This window comes from Embiotoca jacksoni, unplaced genomic scaffold, assembly GCF_022577435.1.
Source record: "Embiotoca jacksoni isolate LCO1_2020_lvr unplaced genomic scaffold, fEmbJac1.0.p SCAF_106, whole genome shotgun sequence".
In the NCBI taxonomy this organism is placed as follows: Eukaryota; Metazoa; Chordata; class Actinopteri; family Embiotocidae; genus Embiotoca; species Embiotoca jacksoni.
This window is the reverse complement of record NW_027185237.1, coordinates 53,489-73,275: the sequence shown is the minus strand read 5'-3', so window position 1 is coordinate 73,275 and position 19,787 is coordinate 53,489. Positions and strand designations below refer to the sequence as shown.

At 43.5% G+C, this 19,787-nt stretch overlaps 1 protein-coding gene across 3 annotated transcripts; it reads left to right on the top strand.

Annotated features, from left to right (window-relative positions):
• The first annotated feature begins 2,097 nt into the window (after nucleotides 1–2,097).
• fli1rs (Fli-1 proto-oncogene, ETS transcription factor-related sequence) lies at nucleotides 2,098–19,068 on the top strand. 3 transcript variants are annotated; one of them, XM_069176326.1, is made up of 10 exons: nucleotides 2,098–2,267; nucleotides 8,466–8,665; nucleotides 9,595–9,761; nucleotides 14,240–14,443; nucleotides 14,921–14,998; nucleotides 16,546–16,614; nucleotides 16,698–16,760; nucleotides 17,447–17,494; nucleotides 17,712–17,798; nucleotides 18,085–19,068. In XM_069176326.1, exons 1-10 carry the CDS (start codon nucleotides 2,250–2,252, stop codon nucleotides 18,606–18,608), a joined length of 1,458 nt encoding a protein of 485 aa, XP_069032427.1. In that variant the 5' UTR covers nucleotides 2,098–2,249; the 3' UTR covers nucleotides 18,609–19,068. The 3 variants fall into 3 exon arrangements, with proteins under 3 accessions (XP_069032427.1, XP_069032436.1, XP_069032446.1); XM_069176345.1 differs by lacking the exon at nucleotides 2,098–2,267 and adding an exon at nucleotides 2,542–2,789; XM_069176335.1 differs by lacking the exon at nucleotides 17,712–17,798.
• Nucleotides 19,069–19,787: the final 719 nt, after the last annotated feature.

Here is a 19,787-nt window from a genome sequence, read left to right as displayed (position 1 = left end):
AGAAATATGTTTACATCCAAACAGACTCGGAGGTTCGGCCTCACAGCAGCAGGTTTCTAGAAGTTTCTTAAAAGACTTTGGTGCGTTTTCATCAAAACAAATCAATTAAAACAATCCAATTTCCGGTCAGTTTTCACCATCTCCGTGTGAAATGGTCCAAAAACGTGGAAAAGCAGATTCTAAATGAACAAACAGCAACAAGTGTTTAAGGTCCACGAGGAACAACTCCAACCAGAACCAGAACCAGAACTAGAACTAACTGCCTGGTGTTAGAGTCCAGATCACACTGAAGATGGTTGGAGATTAAAAATGGCTGGAAATGGTCAAGATGTTATAAATGTCTTTAAAAATGTGTTTTTTTTTTCTCCATATTTTAAACTGAAAGTGAAGTTTAATTGTTCAAAGAAAAAAAAACAACTTAAATAGGTTTTGAAGAGGTGGATGATAATATTGTTTTTTTTCTGGCACGTTATTTCCTGATTTCAGCTGCTCACCAGTTCAGGGTGCTGGCTTTAGAACTGAGCTGATAACGAGCTGGATGGTCCCTCTCCTCTTTAACCTGGATCATGTTTCTATCTGGTTTCTTCTTTGGAGAGTTTTAACATCATTTGTGGACGCAGCGATAAACAGTGTTCACAGACGATGGTTTTCACAAGTGTTCCTGAGCCCATGCAGTGATTTCCACTCCAGAATAGTGTGTTTTTAATGCAGTGCTGCCTGAGGGCCCGAAGATCACCACCATCCAATATTGGTTTCCAGCCTTGTCCCTTGTGTTCAGAGATTTCTCCAGATTCTCTGAATCTTTTAATGATATTATGAACCGTAGACGATGAAATCCACTAATTCTTTGTAGTTTTACGTTGAGGAACATTATTCTTAGATTGTTGAACTGTTTTCCAACACAGTCTTTCAGAGTGATGAACCTCTCCCCATCTTCACTGCTGAGAGACTCCGCCTCTCTGAATTCATCTTTTATACCCAATCATGTTACTGATCTGTTGCCATGGTAACCTGATTAGTAGTCAGATGTTCCACCAGGTGTTTATTTTTTAACATTACACAACTTTTCCATCTTTTGTTGATCCTGTCACAACTTTTATTAAACGTCAAAATCAAAATGAGCAGATATTTTTCATTAAACAATAAAATTTCACGTTTGACATTTTAAATGTTGTCTTTGGTTTATAGTTTAAATGTAATATGGGTTCAAGTGATTTGCAAATCATCCAATTCAGATTTTATTAACATTTTACACAGCGTCCCAACGTTTTGTGGAAACGGTTGAATTCCCAACATGGTCTTCTGTTTTTGTTAGAAGAGCAACTTCTGTTAATAATTTCAAGAAACAGCTGAAAACTTATTTTTGATTTAGTCATTTTATCTTTTTAAAACATTATTGCTTCTAAGTTGATACTAATTCTTTCTACTTTTATAAAAGGTTTATGATGTTTTTTAATTGCTAACTTAGTCTTTGTTTTAATATTTTCTCTGCAGCGCGTTGAGCTTCGTTTCATGTATGAGATAATAACTGATGTGTGGTTGTGTTGTGAGTTTGGAACTTTACTGCGTTTGTTTGGTGAGAAGCAGGAAACTCGAGTCCTCTTCTTCTTTTCCCCGTTTGAACTACATTTCCCATGATGCATCAGCGGCCCCTCTGCTTTAAGTACATGTAAACAGTCTGATGCTTTATTTTATATTTCAACTCTATTTGTGTTCTGTATGTTTGAATGTTCCTCTGTATGTGCGAGTCATTTTCCTGCTGTGAAGAACTTCCAGCTGCATTTCTAAGGTGCTCTTACAAATACAGTTTATTCTCATTATTCTCATTATTGATGTTTCTAATTTAATGGATATTTTTGTAATGTGTCACTTGGACAGCAGCTCCGTTTGGGTCCAAACTGGTTCCGAACATTTGTGAGGTCAAACTGCAGACTGAAAGTTCCCTTGTGAATGTGAGGACGCTGCTTTTTGTTTTTCCTCCCGAGCTGCTGGTTTCATGAGAAGCTGCTTGGTGTCAGAGTGACTTCACTTCCCAATTTACAGGGTGAGAGAGAGAGAGAGAGCGCGCGCGAGAGAGAGAGAAAAAAACCTGCCATCCGGTTATGGTCTGCGAGTGAAAAAAATTGTAGCTGCAATGGTTTGCGCCATAGAGCCAATGCAGCCGTGCAGGAATTGAAGTGAGGTTAGAGGCGAAATTAGCGGGAACATCCACAAAACGACTAAATGCCAGAGAGCGCGCGGCGGCTGCGATGGACTGTACGATAAAGGTAGGTTTGCTCGGTGCGCTCGTGGCGCTCCGGTGGAGGCGGCGGCGGCGGCGGCGGCGGCCACCCACACCGGCAGCGCTGCGTCTGCGGAGTGAGAGAGGCGAGGCGGTGATGCGAGCTCCCCACTCTTTCCTTCTACAAAATTTCCTCTTCCTTCCCGTTCGTGGTTGTATGTCGGCTCGATAATAACACAACTAACCGCTACATCTTTACACTCACATAAAAACACTAATTGGTGGCCGCTTCCGCGCGTCAAAAAAAAAGAGGATTTCCACAAACGCGCGGGTTTTTATTTTAGATTTGCTGCTTTTAAACCGGCGCAGCTCGCGGAGCTGCAGCAGCAGCAGCAGAACCAGACAGAAGCCCGAAGTTACTGAACATTTAGGAACACACTTTTACTTTCTTTACCGGAGGGTAATAATGAGGGGACGCAGGACGTTACTGGGCCGCCACACGGCAGGTGTCCCTGAAGGCACCACGGATCAAACCGGAGCCCGGGGATCCATTTCCATCAGATGACGGGTATTTCACATTTCTGCCATCACAGCTACACCTGTTTGTCTCCTGCTGACGACCACCGGCGCCGTGAACCGTCTCGAGGCCTCCGTCCTCGCGCTTCAACGTCGAAAACTATATTTTCACGATATTAACGTCGAAAACTGATTGTTGCGCAATGAGAGGAAAAGGCAGATATTTTATCTGATTATGCACGAATTTAAATCGATTTTTTTTTTTCCTCTTAACGAATTCGTACGGAACACGGGGCCTGAAGGCTTTTATCTTTATTTCTGCAATAAAGTAATTTTGCACTTTTATCCGTGAACTCAGCAGAAACCGACGCAGCGTCAAAACAGACATTTTCTAATTTGTTAAAATATGACTCTTACAACGAATTGCTTCATATTTCAACCAGAATATTCACGTCTTACTGAATCTTTTTGAAAACTAGTATTTGGAAAAAAAAAAGAGGCTCACCAATGATTCACTCATTTATTTAATTTCTAACATTTTTACGGGGCGTTTTTTGACGTTAAACGGTGTTACGTAATTTTCTTTTATTATGACATAAAAAAACTAAACAAAAAACAGTGAAAAGCTAATTAAATGACCAGTGCTGAAAAAGATTAGGCCTAAACTTTAAATCAGTTATTACAGTATTTATCAAAGTTTTTTTTTATTTCAGGTTACTTTCTAACTTATTGTTTGTGAATGATTTTTGTCCAGATGATTATTCTCCTGCTCTCTGTCGCTGTAGATTGTGTTCGAGGTTATTTTAAGAATAATTTATAGCAGCAAACGGGAGCACTTGTCAGGTGTCGTTATCTGAACTCTGCAGGCTTCCTGTCTCAAACCTCAGACTTTCCGCACACATTTCCGCTGCCTGGACCAGAAAAAAAAAACAAAAAAAAAAACAGGTTGCAAAAGCTGGGCAGGCAGAACCGGAGTGGACCAGGTTCTCGGTTTGAACTCGGTTCTGGCTGCGGAGGGACAGGAGGCCCTCTGCGGCCTCTAAGCTGTGCAAACCGCACCGCTGTTTGCGCAGCAGCTGCAAAAATCCACTTTTACTTCTCCTTTCTGCTGCTCGTTTCAGACGTGGTGAGCACAAAGGGCTGCGCCTTGCACAACTCGATCTCTGACCCACCGCTGAGTGGGTTTCATTTAAGATCCTCCTCACGTTCATCTTCACATGTTTATTGAAACGCAGTCGAACAGAAACAGGAGCCAACTGAAAGCTGAAAAACCTTAAAAACACAAAGAAGCCCACAAACCGTCAAATCAACCTGGTTTCTCACCAAAATTCACGTTATAATCATAAATCCTGAGCTGTTAACATCAGTCACTAAATAACAACAATAATAATAATAATAATAATAATAATAATAATAATCTACATCAGCCCTCTGAACATTTTAAAATATAAATCAGCCTCTTCTTCACAGATTAAAAAAAATGACAATCTGCTGCTTTAAAATGATTAAATGATTATAAACTGATCTGAGATCAGAAGAGTTATATATTTTCTTTCTGACCTGTTATTTTATTTTGCCTGTTATTGTTATTGAAAATATCTTAAAATAAAATCTTAAAATAAAATTCAGATTTTGAGTAGCAGGAAACATGTACAGACAATAACGAATTAATCTGAAATTACTTTGATATTTTATTTTTCAAGCAAAATAAATCCTCGTCTTACATTTCAGTGTTTGGTGGTTTTCAACAGTTTTTTAGTTTAATTGAGAAAATATTCGTCAGATTAATCGTAACAAAGAGAACGCTGAAAAGTTCATTGATGTAAGTCTGACGATGTAAAGCTCATCTTTATTTTATCATCTTAACTATGAATGAATTACAAAGATAATATTTATGACGAGGTCTAAAAAAAAGCTCTCAATTTAATTCAAAGTTCGCATTAATTCTGGGTTTAAAGCTGCAATCGTCAATATTTGTATATTAAAAATACATCTGATAAACTCGCAGTAAAATATCGGCAGATCGTCACCGATATTCTCAGGTTGTTGGTTGAGACCCAACCAGAGCTGAAAGTGGACTGAAGGTCGGCTAACGAAAGCTAATGTTGCTCCTGTCAGTGAAAAACAGGCGACAGTTTGTTGACACACGAAAAAAAAAAAACCAACTTCCTGGATTCAAACCTGCTCGTCCTTCATTCACGTTCAATCAAACTGCACCTTTAAAACACGTCTAATTTACAAACTAATCTGTCAGCTATAATGTTAAAAAGTCTCCCTGACAAACAGATTAAAACAAGATTGTAGACAATTAATCAACAGATTGATGAGTCACCAACAATTCTGATGATTTAATCATTTAAGTCACATTTTTAAACGACAGTAAACGTGAAATAGTCACGCTTTGCGCTGTCCAGGCGTAAAAGTTACACGTTTTCCTGTCGTGGATGAAAATAAAACCTATTTTGAGCCACTTACAGGAAAATGAAACATTTAGCTGAAACACGTGGTTGGGGGGGTTTAAGGAAGAAAAAAACAACAGGAGAGAAACGTGGGCATCTCCCGAACCCGACGCCTCCGCAGCCCAAAGCGTGGCGAAATCACGTTTTGCGCGTCGTTCTGCGAGAAGCCAAACTAATTATGGGATATAAACTCAAACAGCAAAAATCATCTGAAGGATCGTGGCGTTAAAACTTGAGAATCTTCTGGCAGGCGTGATTGACAGCTCGATGCCACTCAGCTGCTGTCGCAGCGTCTGTTGTGACTCGTGGAGCTTTTAAAAGTGAGAACACGAAGTTCCGCCGCTCATCTAAAATGTCACGTTGGGCAACAACTGCATGATGCAACCCGCAGAGCCGAAGAGCTTCCGGGCTCCAACAACAAAAAAAAAGTGTTTACCGTCACAGCGATTGTAAATCGAAGGACATCGACGCGGCGTCGTGGTTTTTTTTATTTTTTTGTATTATATATTTTTTTAAAGGCTGTTTTGTGTCACTGCAGCAACGGGCTGAAACTCACTGAACAGGAAGTCAGTTGTGGCCTCGGCGGTCGGGCCGCACTCGTATATTTGTATCGCGAGCAGAAGATAAAGAAAGAGCGGGAGGCAGCGTTGGTGCTGAGCTCCACACCAAACGCAAAAAACAGCCAACTGAAAGTCCCCGTCTTATCAGTTTGAGTGTAAAAAAAAAACTAAACAAAAAGATAAAACAGATCATGTTTAAACGTTCTGATAAGAATCAGAACGTTTAATCCCGCTTTCAGACGAATGTTTCACTTCTGCACGAGGAGGAGGGCCGACGGAGCAACGCTGTCCAAACATATGACTTCATTTAAAAACTCTCATTTTACAACATTTACATTTAATTTGACTGTGAAACAAACTGTGAAACGGTTATTCGGCTCCGTGAAGTCTGAAAAACTGCAACAGGTTACGAAGCACGACGCACCAGAAATCTGTGGAGGAGAGTCCGTATGAACGGCGCCCTCTTGTGGTGTTCACCACGTCGGGAACTCTAAATGTTCCATCGAGGTCACGAGTTGTGACGTTGTTTGCTGACGTTGACGGAAAGGTCAGAGGTCACGGAGGTTAATGTTTTTGTTTGATGTTAAGTTAATATTTTAATAATTTTAGTCACGTAGAGTTTGTTTTCAGAACTTCGATGTTGATCTTTGTATTTCCTGCATTACGTTGAATTTGATGAGAAGTTGAATGTGAGTCTATGGAGGCTGTTTGGAGCCGACCTCTAGTGGCCCTCGGTGGTATTGCAGCTTTAAGACACTTCTGCACCAAAATGCAGCTTTTTAAATTTAAACCTTTTGCTTCTGCCGACGTCTTCATCCGTCGGTCTGCGGCGGGAGGAAATGCCTCCATTAAGAAGTTCTTCAGGACACTCAGGCAACAATTGAGCTAAAAAAAAAAAGGACAAACAATGAAGGCAGCACTTCAATCAAGGTTGTACTCTTCTTTCTGTCCAGCTACCCCCCCCCCTCCTGAACACACGGTTGTTTTCCAGTTTTATAATGACCCACATTTTAACCCCCCCCAACCCTCCCTGCTCCTCCACCATTTCCTCTCCCTCGGCCTGTGCCAAAAGGTTCCTGTGCACATGGCGGCCCGGTTTCCTGCAGGCCACTGTAAAGGCGCGGCGCTGACGTACGAGCGCCCCGAGGACAATGCTCCGACTCCTCTAAACAAACACGCACTCGGACCGCCGCGGTCGCGTCGCACTCGACTTGCAGCGGTGGGCATTCGGGTGTTTTTCACCCTCCTGAGTTGCGTGGGATGAAAGTGCTGTTCTGAAGGCATCGTTTGTAGGCGCTGAACACAGGAAGAGTGACTTAAATCTCAATTAGACTCCACCTATAAAACAAACCCCCCAACGACTAAATGAGACTGTGGTTAAAAGTGACTGATGATGCTGGAGATTAGACACAACCTGAAACTACGACCTCCTCCGGCTTCACTTGTTTTAAACCGATCACGATTATACGTTGGATTTAAAAAAAACAACTCTACATGTTGAATTCATCAACTCGCTACTAAATGGATTTAAATCAAAGTAAAACAAAACAAACGGAACGGGATCACAGACTGCTTATAAAAGAGTTCGTAGCTTCAGGTCTGTAAAATGGTTCTGATCCAGAAGTGTCTTCAGCTGCAATACCAGCGAGTGCCACTAGAGGTCGGCTCCAAAAAGCCTCCGGCTCCATAGACTCCCATTCAACTTCTCTCATCAAATCCAAAGTGAATAAAATGTGTCCATCAGTTATCTCGGTGTTGTTAGCTAAAGTCACTCCTTCTTATTAGTTTTCTGGAGGTCCATCTGAAAATAATCCCTCATTCATTAGAAAAGAAGATTCAAGAAGACCTGTTTTTGGGGGCGTGTCTGTTTGATTGACAGGCCTGTGGTGCAGTCAGGTTACAGCTATCGGTGGGCGGGACGTAGTATCGTCAGGTTTCCGATCAGATCGGTCAGATCCACCGCTGGCTCCTCCCCCAGCTCGTCCAAATATGGTCACTTCCTGCTCCAGAAAACCAAGATGCTGATTTTTGAGAGCTCTGAATTAATAAATGTATTCTTTTGATTTTTTGAAACAGCAGCCGAATGTTTCTGAGGCTACTGGGTGGTAAAACCAGGGGATTTTTATTTTCTGATAAAAGCTGCTGGTACCTGCAGTTTTTTGTTTTTTTTACATATAATTTATTAGGGAAATTTAGTTTGTTGCTTGATCTGAAAAAGTTTGGGATCTTCCAGTTTCTTTTGCATCCATCGCTGCAAACTGTTTTTGTTGACGAATAAAGTTCCACAAAAAAAAAGGGGAAAAAATGGAGTAATTCATGCCACTTTGTTTGCTTTGTTGAATGAATGTTCTTTTTCTTCACTTCACTCACAAACACCGCAGTGCTGCTGTGACGCGTATTCATCCGCAGCTGAAAATAGCACAACAAAGGCGTCGTTTCCTGCCATTTCAGGAGCATTTAGGAAAAAAGAAAAAGTCATTTTAAACCTTTTTAAGATAAATTTGTGACCCTTTTTAAAAAAAATGTTTTCTCAAGGAATAAATCTGTTTAGGATATTTATTTACTTTATAGAAATGAAATCTGTTTGTCTGTGGCGTCCAACGAGAAATGATGTTTTGATAAAAGTCTGTTGTTGTTTTGCGTCCTGCTCGTGTCCGTCTGGAATAAAGCTGAGTTCCTCTGAACCCGCTGTGGCTCTCTGTTGGACAGGAAGCGCTGTCCGTGGTGAGCGAGGATCAGCCCTTATTCGAGCCGACCTACACCGCGGCCCCGGCCGTGCACATGAAGGCCGAGATGACGTCGGCCTCCGGCGGCTTCGGCCAGGTGTCCAAGCAGAGCCCGGAGCCCGCCGAGCCGGAGTGGGCGGCACAAAACCCGGGGAAGAGGGCCGAACACGTCAACGGGACCAGGTGAGTCAGGGGAAGGCCGGGGGGGCTGGGGGGACCCGGGTTCCCGGATTATCAGACTGTGTCACAGTTCACGTCAACTCGCCGGGTTTTTCCAGACACTAATAATACGTGTTTACTTCGCGTCCGTTGTTGTTCATCACCACAGATTTTGTTGTTTAACTGACTGAAGGACTTTTGACAGCAGAGGAAAGCAGATCAATTTTAGGGTCAATTTTCTGCAACTTAATACGTTCACATATCAGAGGGAAATAATAAAATAAATAAATATATATATATAACGTTTTTACTTCATTACATTCATCTGAATGACAGCGTTATAAATTACTGTTTAAAGCAGGTTTTTACATTAAAATAAATATATTATACACATAAATTATACAAGAAAGATGAAACCAGTGGTTCACTAATCAGAAACGGTGTTTTAAAGAACCTTTAGCATGTCTGTGATAATTTAATGCAGGTTTGACCTGTGTGAGTTCTGTAGTTTTGGACCCGACCAGGTCTAATGTGGTCCAGAGGGTAAAAAAAAAAGCAGTTAAATGTCATGTTTTATTTTTACAAATAGAATTAAGGTTTCCTGAAATAGGAAATACGTTTCAGACAGAGTTCAGGCTTCATCTGGAGTTTCTTAAGACGCTTTAATGACATTAAGAGGAGTGAAAAACGGACAATGAGCATCTCAAAGCTGGAAGTAAAGTTTCCCTTAACTTTTCCTTGAAGTACCGAATCAGAAGCGAACGTCAGCGTCGTTCCTTATTGACCTCTGAACTCATCTGCTGTCACCAACAATATGAGAGGAAACACAGTCTGAAATATCTGAGCTGGCAGATGAATGAAAAGTGTCCTGATGCAGGATGATTAAATTAAATGTTCTGTAAGACACGAGCCGTGAAAAACGCTGAGAGGAAAACGTGTCTTCTGTCTTCCAGCCGTGAGTCCCCGGTTGACTGCAGCGCCACCAAGCGCTCCCGACACATGAGCAGCGACGCGGCCGCGATGCCGTACCAGACCTCGTACCCGGAGCCCCGCGTCAGCCCGCAGACCGTCAGCCCGCCCAGCGGAGCCACCGAGGAGAAGAGGGTCATCGTGCCGGCAGGTGAGTGAGACTCCAAGTCACTCGGCCTCCGTCACTCACCACAGACTGGATGTAAAAGTGGGCGTGGCTTCCGGGTCTGAAAAATGGTTCTGATCCAGAAGTGTCTTCAGCTGCAATACCAGCGAGTGCCACTAGAGGTCGGCTCCAAAAAGCCTCCGGCTCCATAGACTCCCATTCAACTTCTCTCATCAAATCCAAAGTGAATAAAATGTGTCCATCAGTTATCTCGGTGTTGTTAGCTAAAGTCACTCCTTCTTATTAGTTTTCTGGAGGTCCATCTGAAAATAATCCCTCATTCATTAGAAAAGAAGATTCAAGAAGACCTGTTTTTGGGGGCGTATCTGTTTGATTGACAGGCCTGTGGTGCAGTCAGGTTACAGCTATCGGTGGGCGGGACGTAGTATCGTCAGGTTTCCGATCAGATCGGTCAGATCCACCGCTGGCTCCTCCCCCAGCTCGTCCAAATATGGTCACTTCCTGCTCCAAACCGCTCCGAACTAACAAAGATGGTGACGAACAGAATCTGAACTGGAGGATTCATAATGTTCACAAACCAACGGGTGGCCTCACTGATGGTTGATGATTGGTCCTCATTGTCGCCGTCTCAAAACGGTTTCACAACAGCTGGCACACTCTGGGTTTGTGCAATACCAGTTACAGAACCAGAGACGGGCACGGCACACAGCTTCTTCCGCAAAAACTCTGCTGCTTCTCAGCAAACTCCATCAGCTCTCTGTCTGCCTGCTACAACATGACAACAAATACAAAAATAAATTAAAAAAAAACGAGTGTGAAGTGTTGGGTGTAAATTTAGTTCTCAGGACTGTGATATTGACAAGAACAAGCAGCAAGAGATGTGTGACGAGCAGGCGTGGACATTTTAGTTTTAAATCACCCTGCTCCTCTCTTTGTTTCAGTCTTGAGAAAGAATGAAACACCAGCAGCTGAAATCACTTGACTGATCTTTGTCAAGATTCAAAGTGCACTTTCAGAACCGAAAAATGGTTCTGATCCAGAAGTGTCTACAGCTGCAATACCAGCGAGTGCCACTAGAGGTCGGCTCCAAAAAGCCTCTGGCTCCATAGACTCCCATTCAACTTCTCTCATCAAATCCAAAGTGAATAAAATGTGTCCATCAGTTATCTCGGTGTTGTTAGCTAAAGTCACTCCTTCTTATTAGTTTTCTGGAGGTCCATCTGAAAATAATCCTTCATTCATTAGAAAAGAAGATTCAAGAAGACCTGTTTTTGGGGGCGTGTCTGTTTGATTGACAGGCCTGTGGTGCAGTCAGGTTACAGCTATCGGTGGGCGGGACGTAGTATCGTCAGGTTTCCAATCAGATCGGTCAGATCCACCGCTGGCTCCTCCCCCAGCTCGTCCAAATATGGTCACTTCCTGCTTCAAACTGCTCCGAACTAGCAAAGATGGTGACGGACAGAATCTGAACTGGAGGATTCATAACGTTCACAAACCAACGATGACATCACTGATGGATGATTCTTGGTTTAAAGACAAACATCCTGGGTGTTAATCTGAACATAACAACAGGAAGGATGCGTCACCGCCGCTCAGACAAAACCTTTCAGGTGTCAAAATACATCAAGATGAGTCGAGGAAAATCCCCGATATGAGACTCGGATTAAAGACGCCGATGTGTCACTGCTGTCCTGAGTCGTCCCGTCCGCTTTTCATCCCAGACGGGTTTTAATCACGTAAAAACCCAACGGGCTTCGTAAGTGAGTCACCGGCGCCTCATAATACACGGATGTTGCATCACAGCAACACGTGCTGACCGAGAACAATCCGGAGCCGAGGGTGCGGTGAGCGCTGCCGTCCAACGTTTCGGACCGTTCACAGCGTTCAGTCATTGTTCGCTGCTGGAAATGAGCTTCCTGCCGACCGACACCGAACCGAGAGCAGCCAGAGTTTCATGGATGTCTGGTTATTAGAGCGACGAACAGCGATACGAAATAAGATTTAAAAGTACACAAAACGGCACCTGTTGGATTCAGAGTTGAAGATAAATAGATAAAGATAAAGAAAAAAATTGTTTAAAAAAAAGGTTGAATTTAATGACTTCCCTTTGTGCTGATCAGACAAAATCCAGCCACTTGATTTTATTGCCCAACAGTTTGTGAGCTTTATTTACTAGTTCACAGGTTTTTAAAAAAAATGTTTAAACAACAAACTGATTAAAATATTTGTTCTTAACTGGAGCAGAATGAATGAACGTCCTGAAGCTCCTCCACTGCAGCAGAGCTTCTTCCTGTTCTTCACATCGCTGACTCATCGTACGACTGCTTCATTTTTTTCTTCCATTGATTGTTTTGTCATAAAAAAAATGACCAAAAATTGTGAAATTGGCCCATTATAATTTCCAGATGCCCCTCCCCCTATTATATAAAAATAAAACAAGATATAAAATAAAATAAATACATAAAACATTTTACATTTACATTTTATTATGTAGTTAAATTTGTATTCATTTATTGTTGATTATTTTTACTTTATTTTTTAATTTATTAATGAGATCGTTTCTACTATACTCAAATTTTTTTAAATTTTATGCATTTTTTAGATTTTAAATTTATTTTTAAATTTATTTTACTTTGAAATGTTTGAATGTAAAACAAAAAAATTCATGCTCGTGATATACATGGAAAAAATGTTGTATAACACTACAAAAATAAAATCAAAATGTTAAAATGAAAATAAAATTTGATCAGTTTTTACAGAGAATTTGCTTTAAATTCTTAATTGGCACGAAAGAAATGTAAAAAAACCCCCCAAAAAACAGACAACCTAACATGGCCGACTGCTTCGCTCCGGTACACACGAACACTGACGAGTCTGTCAAAACCACCCAAACTAACAAATATCACACATTTTCCCTGAAGACCTCTGCGGCTGCTTTCAGCTGAGCAACACGGTCACTATTTGTTTACGTCCTGACTTCCTGTTTTCTGCGGGTGGGGGGAGGTGGGGCAGGTGGAGTTTATAAGAAAAACACAGAAGAACAACTGCTTCTAGATTTATCATTTAAATACAATGCCGGTCTCAACATTTACCAGCTTTCATGATTAAAAAGTTTTCATGCTGCTGAAGACTTTTTTTTTTTTTTCAGAGCAGCTGTTCCCTCCTCGCCACCTGCTGAACAATCGGCATCACCGAGACATTTCTGGTGTTACTCTGCAGTTTCATGTCCCACAAACAAACAAAAAAAAACTAATGGTGCATTAAAAACACACTCTTCTGGAGTGGAAATCACTGCATGGGCTCAGGAACACTGTGAAAACCATCGTCTGTGAACACAGTTCATCGCTGCATCCACAAATGCTGTTAAAACTCTCCAAAGAAGAAACCAGATAGAAACATGATCCAGAAACACCACCGCCTTCTCTGGACCGAGATCATTGAAGATGGACTGATGTGAAGTGGACAACTGTCCTGAGGTCTGATGGATCACAATCTGAGATTCTGTTTGGAAATCATGGACGCTGCATCCTCCAGGTTAAAGAGGAGAGGGACCATCCAGCTTGTTATCAGCTCAGTTCTAAAGCCAGCATCTGTGATGGTACAGGATGCATTAGTGCACATGGCATGGGTAGCTTGAACATCTGGAAGGAAGCATTAATGCTGAATGATATATTCAGGTTCTGGAGCAACATATGCTGCCATCCAGACAACGTCTCTTTCAGGGAAGGTCTTGTTTATTTCAGCAGAACAACGTCCAACCACATTCTGCATGTATTCCAACAGCATGGTTCTCTAGTAGAAGAGTCCTCTGATAAACTGGCCTCCTGCAGTCCAGACCTGTCAATCATTGAAAACATCTGGAGCATCAGGACATGAACAATACAACAAAGGAGACCCTGAACTGCTGAGCAGCTGAAATCCTCTATCAGGCCAGAATGGGACCACATTTCACTTTCAAAACTCCAGAAACTGTTCTCCTCAGTTCCCAAAGGTTTCCAGAGTGTTGTTAGAAGAGGTGATGCAGCTCAGTGGTGAACATGATCCTGTCCAGACTTTTTTTTTTTTAGACGTGTTGCTGCCATCAAATTAAATTTGAGCGGATATTTTTCATAAAACCCAATTTCAATAAGAATTTCATCATTTGATATGTTGTCTTTGATCCATTAATAATTAAATATGCATTTACATGATTTGCAAAATGTCAAATTCTGTTTTTATTTACATTCTACACACTATCCCAACGTCTTTGTAATTGGGGTTGTACATTTCTAGAGGTATTTACACATGAAAGTCATTTATGACAATTCTTCTTGAAGCAACTTTTACAATTTCCTGCTTTTTTGTGTGTGTGACTTTAAGCAAGAATAACAAACAAACAAACAAACAGAGCAGCATCAAGAGAGTCGGTGCAAAATGCGGCCATGAAAAAAGAGCATTTAAGAGTCGTGTTTGCGAAGTGGAAGTGTGTGTTGTGATTCAAAGAGCTTGTGTTCTCCGATCAGATCCGGAGGTGTGGACGCAGGACCATGTGAGGCAGTGGCTGGACTGGGCCATCAAGGAGTACGTCCTGGAGGAGGTGGACGTCATGCTGTTCCAGGCGCTCGACGGCAAGGCGCTCTGCAAGATGACCAAAGACGACATGATGCGGCTCACGTCGGCCTACAACGCCGACATCCTGCTATCGCACCTCGGCTACCTGCGGCAGAGTAAGAGCTCCACGAGAGGCAGAAATAAAACCACACACCAGGCTGTTTTTAAACAAATCCAATAATTAAGGCAACTTAAACACTTTCACTTTGTTAAATTTTTTTTTTTAGGTTAATTTTCGAACAACACATTAGATCGATTGATTACTTCTAATTCCACCCGATGTGGACAAAATGAATAGAAACAGCTTTTCATGATGTTTTTTCATTCGGAGGAACATGATGTCATCCGAGTCTGTTGTGCTGTTCGGCAGATTTGTGGCCTCTTCCTCTTTGTTGAACACAGGTTTCCTGTTTTTTTTGGGGCGTAAAACTCGAGCGTCATCGTGATTTCGGATCCTCGTTGTGTTACATAACTTTGTTGGCGACTGAAGTTGCAGCAGCTTCTGTAAAATCACCTCAAGCTTTGTGTTTTGGTCAAACAGAGTCACCGCCTCCTGACCTCGACATTCTTTCTTCTTTCATCCTCTGCTCCAGGTAGCCCGACGTTCTCGTACTCCACCACTCCCACCAACACCACACCACCGCAACAACCCAGGCTGCAGGTGAAAGCAGGTGAGACGTTCACACATGAAGACACGTCGTCTCAAACAGCTGACGCGGTCCTCGAGAAGCTTTATTGTCTTTTAACATGACAGCGATCAAGTTAATCAATCAATTAAAAGCTGTGGACACAGATCGTCCTGATGAAGCAGATAAGCAGCGTTTTTAAGGGCTAAATTCTTAATAAATAATAACCACAGTTGCTTATTTGGCCGCGAATGTTCAGAGCTGAAGTGAAATACTTCAGGTTTAAATCACAGACTGAATATAAAAGTGTTTAGAGCTTCCGGGTCTGAAAAACGAGGCCTGCGGTGCAGTCAGGTTACAGCTGTCGGTGGGCGGGGCGTAGTATCATCAGGTTTCCAATCGGATCGGTCAGATCCACCGCTGGCTCCTCCCCCAGCTCATCCAAATATGGTCACTTCCTGCTCCGAACCGCTCCGAACTAACAAGATGGTGACGGACAGAATCTGAACTGGAGGATTCATAACGTTCATAAACCAACGATGACATCACTGATGGATGATGACGTCACTGCTGGTTGATGACGTCACTGCTGGTTGATGACGTCACCGATGGTGATGACATCACTGATGAGTGATGATTAGTTTAAAGTGACAAGGAGACTGACTTCCTGTCTGAAATGTAGATTTAGATTTTAACAGGCTGTTAAATGGATATTGGAGCCAGAGGTTTTTTGGAGCCAGCCCCTAGTGGCCCTCAGTGGTATTGTACTTTAAGGCACTTCTGCACTGGCTTCACTTTTCAAACCCTGAATCTACATCTAATTTTATATGCAGTCTATTCATCTATCTATATATAGATATAGGTCATATTTCAGTTTTTACTTGTAAATTGAATATTTGATGTTTAAATATTCAGAGTATTCAGTTTCACCTCTAATAATATAACATGTCACTGCCCATCGAGGTAAAGAAGTCTCTCTCTGCGACGACCTTAAATACTTGACTCAGCATGATTCCAAAAAGACACAAAAAAACTCTTCTGCTTCCGCGTTTCCTCCGAGTCCCGTCGTCTGGGCGTTTCTGGGCGTGAATCAAAGCTCAGAGTTCAGGGCCACAAAAGAGCTGTTAGGAACCACTTGATGAATGATTTACGGATTTTTTAAAATTATGTCTCGACTCTCGGAGCTCTCGGCGTTAAAGCAGTTTCTAAAAGTCTAAAAAGGTTCGTCGGCACAACATCAACCTCCAAAACTCAACAGCTAGTTTCAGACAGGAAACAGCTGCATCGACGAAGGAAGCGGGGGTGTGGGGTGGGGTTGTGTGTGATGGGGGTGAGGGAGGGTACAGGGGTCCTGCTCCGGGGACACAATTCACAATCTGGTGGCGACAGTGGTGGCCTGAACAAAAGAGAGCTCACCCAAGAAACTGGGGTCATCTTCAGACCTCCAATGTCTTATCGTCTCGGTCTCCATTCACCGACTTCCTTCCTCCGAACAGCTGACCCGCCTCACCGTCCACTTTCAAAGACTCCTGTTTGTCAGTCTCTCATCCCTGCTTTTTTTTTTTCCCCCTTTTTTTCTGCTTTGTGTGCAGAGAGCAGTTTCGATGAGATCAGCCGCAGGAACAGCTGGCCGGCAAACACCATGACGGCGGCGCCCAAAGGTACGAATTTACTCTGGATTCAAACACCAGCCGAGCAGCCAACAATTTCACACCAGTTTACACGTTTTTTTTGTTTTTTCCAGGTTCCTCCATGGAGCACCAGCACGGCGCCAGAGTTTCAGAGCCCGCTCCGAGAATTGTGCAAGGTATGAAATACCCAAAACACGAGTTTGGAGAGTGTATATGAAGACGGATGACATCACAGTTTCTAAGAAATGAGGGAAAGACGTTGAAAAAAAGAAAAAGAAGTGTGCTGCCAGCTGTCAGGTTGGTGGTAGATTGGATCAACCCACGGGACACGTGCCATTAACGTCTACTCTGCTGTGATTGGTCGTTTCCACTATCGGTAACCTTCGCCTAAAGAGCCGTGGACACCCAACGTGCCTCTTGATCTTAGCGATGCTTTGGTTGCTAGGATACAGAAGTAATGGTTAAGTTATGCGTTGAAAGTTCGTACATTCACGGAGAGTTTGCGTTACAGCGTAGAAGAGTCGTGTTGAAGACCGACGCTGTGAGTTCATGAGATTTTTTTGCGTGCGAGGAAACATCTCGAGAGTACAATCGTTTGGACGGACGACGGGTTTCAAGGAGTAGTTTCGTACGAGCAGGTCGCGGTTTCAAGTGTCGGTCCGATTTAACCCTCCCGCAGTGTAACGACCAATCACAAGGCGGCGCCACCCTCCCCGGTGATCCAATCTTCTGACCCAGGAGGCAGCTCGCTAGGTAGCTCTGATTGGTCACATGATGCTTGCGATGTTAAAAAAACCATGGAAAGAGCCTTAAATTTAAACAAAGTGTAAAAAAACAATGCAATGCTTTTCCTTCTTTGCAGACCCGTACCAGATGCTGGGGCCCATCAGCAGTCGACTGGCCAACCCAGGTGAGAATCTCATCCACCACAACATGAACAAACCATGACACAAATGAGGCCTTTACACTGTCTGCTTTGGCAACAACAACAAAACAAAAAAAGAAACAGGAGTAAACGTCGAGCAGCAGCTGCTGCGCCGGCGGACGTGCATCAATGCTTACACTGAGAGCAAATCTGGCCTTCGTAATCACCCAAAATGACTGTTTGCCCTGCTGTTTCCTCACAGAAGGCCAAGGCCTCGGCTCATCCAAGAACCGAACAGGCAAACAAAGTCCGTACAAGCTGCCTGACCCCAGCGCTCACAGGCCTGTGGGTAGGTGTCTGCCACAGTGAAAAGGTCACATTTGATGGACAAAAAAAAGAGAGAATCTGACTTGTTAGATATGAGAACCAGAAAATGTCGGGAGCCAAAATGCAGCCAGACAACGAAACCAGAGTGAAGACGCTGATGTCTGTTCAACAGCTAACTTTAAAGACGACCTCGGTCGCTCCATGGTTTTACACACAGCTGAGAGAACGCCCTCCAAAATGTTTCTCGCACTGCGTCACTACCCGACTGCTGAACTCCTCTTCCTCTTCCTCTTCCTCTTCCTTTCCAGGCTCAGGGCAGATCCAGCTGTGGCAGTTCCTGCTGGAGCTGCTGTCCGACAGCAACAACGCCAGCATCATCACCTGGGAGGGCACCAACGGCGAGTTCAAGATGACCGACCCGGACGAGGTGGCCAAGCGCTGGGGCGAGCGCAAGAGCAAGCCCAACATGAACTACGACAAGCTGAGCCGCGCGCTGCGCTACTACTACGACAAGAACATCATGACCAAGGTGCACGGCAAGCGCTACGCCTACAAGTTTGACTTCCAGGGCATCTCCCAGGCTCACCAGAACCACGGCGCGGACGGCGGGATTGTTAAGTATCAGACTGAGATGTCGTACGTGCAGCCCTACCACAGCCACCAGCCCAAAATGAACTTCATGAGCAGCCACCCGGCCCCCATGCCCGTCTCCCCCGGGAACTTTTTCAGCCCTCCGTCGACGTACTGGAACTCCCCCAGCAGCCCCATCTACCCCGGGTCGGCCATGACCAGACACCCGGCCGCTCACTCCCACCTGAGCTCGTACTACTGAGGACCGATAGTTTCCCACCCGAACGCGCAGGAGAGGAACCCAAGTGTGCTCGAAAACCACCCGCCGTCCGGCTCCGTCCCGGCTGAGCTGAACCCTGTCTGTGAGGACGGTGATATGACGCTACGGTCCACTTCGTAAAGGCATTACCACGTCTTTTTTTTGGTCACGTTCCTCCTCAGGCTGATTAACTCCGGTGTTGTACTCCTCCGAGAGTTTCTGAATATAACGATGACATACAGTATTAGCGGTTCTTGCGCTGTTATAAGAAAAAAAAACAAAAAAAACAACCTTTACTGTGCGAGAACGGTTCTTTGGTAAACTCTTCTCCCTTCACAGGTCGAAACCTGCAGTTATGACTTTCAGACCTGACATTTTGTAAAAGAGAAATTGTACAGAATGATTTTCATGTAGCTATTAAACATTTACGCGTTATGTAAAGCGAATAAATAATGCTTGTGACTGAAAAAGGACTCCTGTTATTATTTACAGAGGAAACGGGTATTTAGGTCGATATCTCTTTGTTAGCTTAGCACAACAGCTGGAGCCAGAGGGAAACAGCTGGCCGGACTCCGTTTAAAACCACAGACTGTAAATATAAATGTTTGCAGTCTTTTGAGGTCTGAAAAGTGAAGCCAATGCAGAAGTGCAATTCCAGTTAGCGCCACTAGGGGCTGGCTCTAAGAAAACCTCCCTCAGACTCCCATTCGAAGAGCATCAAGTTAGGACTCGAACACATATGTTTGGGGGTGTGTCTGCTTTGATTGACAGGCCTGGGGTGCCAGATGGGCGGGGCATAGTCGGTCAGATCCACCCCTCGTTCCTCCTCAGTTCGTCCAAATATGGTCACCAAAAAAACCGAGATGACGACAGCTGAACTGAACAGAAGCTCCCGACCCGACGGGCGACGTCACGTCACCGAATTCTCCCGTCCAACATCTCTGATCCTCACTAATGAGCCTTTTATCTGGTTTAATCCATGAAAAATATGAATTCATAATAAACGAGAATTAGTTTACCACTCACGTTGTAAGTGACAGCTGTGTCTGTCCAAACCCAAATTGGTATATACCTCACTGTGAACTTGACCTTTGACCTCTAAAATCCAAACTGTTCTTGGTGGAGTCAAAGTGAAGCTTTGTGACAAATTTGAAGAAATTCCATCAAGTTGTTCCAGAATCG